Source organism: Azolla caroliniana, unplaced genomic scaffold, assembly GCF_043228905.1.
Source record: "Azolla caroliniana isolate FFs.n. ecotype wild unplaced genomic scaffold, voAzoCaro1.0.p SCAF_30, whole genome shotgun sequence".
Taxonomy (NCBI): Eukaryota; Viridiplantae; Streptophyta; class Polypodiopsida; order Salviniales; family Salviniaceae; genus Azolla; species Azolla caroliniana.
Genome location: NW_028230465.1, coordinates 185,943 through 191,942, shown reverse-complemented (window position 1 = coordinate 191,942; position 6,000 = coordinate 185,943). Strand labels below are relative to the sequence as shown.

Genomic DNA, 6,000 nt, shown 5'->3' with positions numbered 1-6,000 from the left:
GTAAACCTTCTTTTGTATATTTGTAGACATTATGACTCCAACTACAAGTTCTTTTTGAAAAGGGAAAGCTTGGTGCGCACACAATGTCTAGTATGGCTTGTAATTTGCGTTGACCATTGACTTTCTAGAAGGTTCTAACTACTTTGACTATATCCAAAGTTGTGAGATGATAAAGTTATCTGGATTGCATGTGGCACAATTTTCTTCACCAACCACCTTAAATAGTTATATGTCTAGCCTTGGTAGATTAGGAAAAAAAAGCTTACACCCGAGCCACATCTTTTGTGGCCAATAATTATGTGCCATGTCATCAACTTGTATTTCTACTAGGCAGGTCATTTTTTACCTCACCCTATCTTAGATCGTGCGATCGTTGTCACACCCCACCCATCTTTTTATCTACCAAACAATGTTGTGCCCGAATCCGCATGGGCATATATCCAATTACACGAATATTGAGTTTGAGTTTCTTAACTAAGGTGGATTTTCTTAGTGTTGGACTAATGTGACACAACATTCTTCATGCCAAAGCCACATTTACTAAGACAAATGCGTTCCCCCCCCCCCCCTTATGATATCAACAAAAACATGGGCGGCTCCGATCTAATCCAGGGTAAGTCCCCCATGATTTCCACATGGGTGCTCGATCCGATTAGAGACACATGGGTGTGTTCGATCTGATCGGAGATAGTCCCCATGATGTTGAGGCACATTCCCGTCTATGCTAACACTTGATCGATCGAAACCGATGGCATGATTAAGTGATGCTAATCCGTGCTTTCGCGCCCCCCCCCCCCCCCCCCCCCGGAACAAGAGACATGTGTGTGAACTAGTTTTTGTGTATGAATGAATTGACATACAATCAATCTCATAATTCCTTGATAATTAAAAATAGCTCCTTGAATTGGAAAACCATGTGAAGTGAACAAGAACAGGACATGGAGGCCCTTTCATCATCAGTAGGAAGCAAACCATGGTTCCATGCCTACTCTGTTCTCTCATCTAAACTGCCCCTGTACGGATGTGGACCGCCCAGATGCGTCCATATGAAGGCTTCCAACTGTACTGCTTCTCCCAACACCCCCACTTCGCAGAAGAAGATGTTCATTTTTGGATTGGGGTTTGTGGGTCTCTCCTTTGCACGCCATATCCTAGACGAGCATCATAGCTGGTAAACAAACCTGCATGATAACTAAACAATTCGTGCCTTTTCTCTCCATTATTTCGTATTGTGTACGGGTGTTGTGCAAGCGTACGGATACAGTGTGTATCATTGTAGAGATGTTTAGGATGAGTATAATGTGATAAAGATTATGCTGCCATTTCCATGTTCTTTTCCCTCATTGTTTCTTATTGTATATGGATGTTTAATGGACGTATGCATATTTCTATATAGTTTATTGGAGAGAGATTTGTGATGAGTGTATACATTCACACATATATCATTATTTGTTTCTCTGTTATATATATGTATGCATGTACATATATGTATATCATAATTTGTTTCTCTATTATATAGACATGTTAATGAGCATATTCTCATTGTATTGGCAGGGATGTGTATAAGTATATTGTTATGTTGTATACGGATGTGTATGAGTGTAGTTCTCATTATCTCCGATGGCACGTCATTGTTTCATGCTATAAGTATATATTGTACTAAGTTTCTCTATTATATAGAGATTTGTCTATGAAGTAATTATTGTATTGAGTTGTTTATGAATGTATTTCTCATTGTTCCTTATTTCTTGGATACTAATAAGTTGATGTATTATCAATGTTTAGTGCTAGATAGTGATGTTTATGTGTATATTTGTATCGTGTGGCGATGTTTATGAGTGTATATTTCATTTACCATATTGGATAATGTTGTTTATCATGTCATATAAATATGTTTGTTTCCTATTGTATTAGCTATGTTTATGAGTGTATTTCATAATTTATTTTGTATTGCATTGAGATTTTTATGGATATACTTCTTTGTATAGGAACATGTATGAATAAATGTATTTTTCATTGTGTTCTGTTGTATTGGAGATTTTTCTGAATGTAAGTTTCGTCAATTCCTAATGGACTCTTGTGTGAGTATATAACGTTGTTCCCTAATGTATTAGGGATGTCATGGGCACTTGCTCCTCGGAAGAGAAGAGTGTGGCTCTTCAAAACCTTGGACTTCATACATTCAAATTCAATTCTGATAATGATGGTGAAGAACTGAAGTGAGTTGTTCTGGTACTGTCCTTTAAATTCCGTCATTTTGAAGGTATTCTGAATGTCCTCATCTTTTTTGATCAAATTTTATGGAAAAGAGTGTTTGAGCTACTTCATGCAATTTTTGTTATAGAAGCTTTTTGAAAGAAACACTTGTCTTGTATTCGTCATTTAGGGTCTTTAGAGATAGTCATGGGTCTTGTTTTTATTACCACCATGATAAGTTTATAAATTAGCAAAATATAACGTGTATATATCTATTCTAGATCATACAAATATGACCTTTATTAACAAAGCAATAATTCCATTGATCAACACATATATTTCTTATATAATTTGCACATAATATTTTTATTTTTCAACCATTCTAGAAATAGTGGTTTTTTGTTTGGCACACATTTTTCAAGTTTTTTAATGGTTGTGGTCTACCTTTTAAAGAAAGACCATAGAAAAAAATGGGATGTAAACTTTCCAATATGGTCTCAACTCTAACTTGAAGCGTATTTCATCTTTTTTGTGGTTAATGACTGATTGTTACATCAGACTTTGGATTTATGGGCATATTTGTGAACCCAGGCATTAGGTTGACATATATTTATGTTTTTTTCTTCCCGTTTTCTAGTTGATCAATGCATTTCATTTTTCTAATATTATTTTCCTTGTATCTAGTGTCAGATTGTCAATCTTTGGTATTTTGAAGTTATACCTTTTATATGTATCCTTTCAAAATGGTTAATGTTTCTACTTCATCTTTTGGGTTTGATATTTTGCATTCCTGGATATTTTCATGGGAGTGGCAAAATTATCGAATGATGTTCTTTCCACCACAGGTCTGGTAGGCAAAAATTCTGGTTGTGTCTCCGCTCTCACCTTCTTTACTACTGACTAGCCATTTTAGGGGTCTTGGCTGGTCATTTGGGCTGTTCCTCTCCTGATGATGAAGCTTATCCCCCACCATCTCACTGGTTGACCCTAGTATTCAGTGTTTGCCTCATTTTGGTACTGCTGTCACCTCCTGCACCTGAACAAAGCTTGCTTGTAAAGGGCTGATTGACCACACATTAGGCCAAAAAATACCTGACGGTTTTCAATCATCTGAATCTTTAGTGGAATAATACTGGTAATGTCATGATCCATGTGTGATTCTTCGATAACAACTCTGTAAACCACCTTCACCCTATCTTATCTACGCCGTTCATTATTTTTACTGGTAGGGAATCTCATGTACATTTCTTCTTATGTCCATAATGAGGTAATGCTACCTTTTGGAACTCTAGAGAAGCAGGTTCATATTGATTAAAACTCAAATAGGACATGGTTCAGAGAGCACTTGTGTATGTGATGCAATTGAATGCAGGCAACCAGCAGCAATACAGCTGGCATCCAGTAGCGTCCAAACCTATCTTTGTTCTCATGATGGCCTAAGAACATACTTATCCTAAAGCTGTAGAGAGGCCTTGCCATTGTAAGTTACCATTATGTGCTTAATGTGTATTGGTGTTATTTCATAAACGTTCATTAATGTCCTTGAAGAGCCATTGCTGAAATTGATCGCGTGGTACACCATACAAGAAAAAGCGCTAGACATGAGAAATCACATTTAATGAAACGTTCTTGAGGCTTAAACGTTCTTGATTTTGGGGTGTCTGACAGTGATTTTGTGAATTTGTGTGTTTTGTGTTGTATAATAGATTACTCTTTACTCAGAAAATGAGAGGGAGAGAGACTGATCTATATCAGTTTATTTTGGATATTTCAGTGATGAAGGAATACTTGCACTGAGTAATGCAACTCATATTGTCACAACAATACCTCCAGTGGCTGATTTTGACAAGGATCCAGTTTGTAAAACCTAACCTTAGTGCTTTGTTCTAGCTATTTCTCAGCTTTATCTTTTGCACTAAGACCTTGATCAATGAAGGTTTTGTCAATGTACAGAAATCATATTGCTGATTTAGCCATGTCTAAAAATCTACGTTGGATAGGCTACTTGTCATCAACTGGTATATTAATGCTTATTTTCTTATTTACCTTATCTTTTATGTTCCATAAATTGTAATTTCTTGTTTGTGTGATACTGTGGTGTTTATATTTTTCAGGTGTATACGGTGATCATGGAGGTGCATGGGTTAATGAAAAGTGAGTTCTTGGTGGAAAGAAAAAAGGCAGTCTAATATTTAATACATATAAAATGAAATATACATTTAAATTAATATATTAAGTATATGATGAAAATTAAGTGTGTTTCTGGTTTTTTCAATTGGATAGTACACGAACTAATCCAGTTAATAAGCGGGGCGTTGCAAGGCGGGAAGCAGAGGAAGCATGGCTACAATTAGGTGCCGAGACAGGTAGTTGTGTTCAGGTGTTCCGCCTCGGAGGAATATACGGTCCTGGAAGAAGGTGACCTTTTATTTTATGTTCATTATATAAACCTTGAAAACAACCATTTGGTGAAAATTCGGCACTATATTATTTCCTTTTGGTCGTATATCAAATTATTATTATTTATTATAAATGGGTGCTAACAGGTTAAATCTATGTCTGATGCATTACATATCATCATGCTTCCTAGTTTTGATCAAATCCTTGTATGGATGCAAATTCGTAACTTGTTAAAACATGTCATTCTTTGCAGTGCAATCAACACTATTCTTAGTTCTAGTGAACTGTCCATGAAACAACACAGTAGAGAAACACGGCAACACACATCTCGCATCCATGTTAAAGATATTTGCAGAGTGTTAATGGCGAGCATCGAATCACCAGTTTCTGGGTAAAGAAATAGCAACACTTTTTTCTTTTTGTTAAATTTCATACACACCTCTTAATTATATGTTTTCATGTGTGATATTCATCATTCTGGAGGGTAACCTTTGTCATGTGAACACTATAGCTAATAAGCTTAAATAGTAACCAGCATACCTAGAAAAGCTAATAGGTTATTGACATGATGGTGAAGCTCATCCAAGTTTCCAATGATCTCGCACCAAATCCCTTTGAACTACTATCATATCATAATTTGTAAACATAGTATTCCTAGACTCCATAATATCATACTCTGGCGTGGCGAGACGGACTCCATTCATTAATTATCTGTCATCCAGGGTAATGCTGAATTTTTTGTTTAATTGCCAATAGGAGGATTTACAATGTTGTGGATGATGACCCTGCTTCGCGTGCTGAAGTCTTCTCATATGCTAGAATGCTAATAAATGAGACATGGCCTTCTAAGTTACAATATGTGGAAATTGGGGATGCGAAAGTTTCTGGTTCATATGTTCCTTACCAGAGAGCAGAGAAGAAGGTTGATAACAAACGCATGAAAGATGAGCTACAAATTGAGTTGCTGTATCCAAGCTACAAAAGTGGGTTGAAGGCCATCATCGATGAGATATGTATGTAGACTAAGCTGGACTGAAAAGATAGATAGCCATGTTTTAGTTAGATATGTTTGCATTGATATATTAATAGAGTAATGCTTCAATAATAATAAACCAATTATGAAATCATATTAAAATCAATAAAGGAAGATTCCCAAACATTGGTTGATTGTTGCTTAGTGCTACCAAATGTGTGTTTAGTGCTATCAAATGTGTGTTAGTTTCCGATGTTTCCCCAATCTCCCTTTGTCTACCCCATTTGATTGCCTGTTGTTTGGGCAAGTATCTCATCAACTGCATATGTAGTTTGAAGACAAGTGGAGAATCGATAAATAGTTAATTGTCACAAAGAAACAATGGAAAAAAACAAAAGGTATGATATACTAGCAGTGTTGAAGCTGAATTA

General features: G+C 36.1%; 1 protein-coding gene across 2 annotated transcripts; it reads left to right on the top strand.

Moving 5' to 3' along the window:
* Nucleotides 1-923: 923 nt before the first annotated feature.
* Nucleotides 924-5,755, top strand: LOC147849591 (NAD(P)-binding Rossmann-fold superfamily protein). Of its 2 annotated transcripts, XR_015531766.1 has the most exons (9): nucleotides 924-1,171; nucleotides 2,115-2,219; nucleotides 3,971-4,052; nucleotides 4,133-4,214; nucleotides 4,311-4,350; nucleotides 4,480-4,614; nucleotides 4,850-4,987; nucleotides 5,153-5,244; nucleotides 5,353-5,487. XR_015531766.1 is itself a non-coding variant. In XM_087337346.1 (8 exons), exons 1-8 carry the CDS (start codon nucleotides 939-941, stop codon nucleotides 5,615-5,617), a joined length of 1,080 nt encoding a protein of 359 aa, XP_087193472.1. In that variant the 5' UTR covers nucleotides 924-938; the 3' UTR covers nucleotides 5,618-5,755. The 2 variants fall into 2 exon arrangements, 1 of the variants encoding a protein (XP_087193472.1); XM_087337346.1 differs by lacking the exon at nucleotides 5,153-5,244 and having other exon boundaries at nucleotides 5,353-5,755.
* Nucleotides 5,756-6,000: the final 245 nt, after the last annotated feature.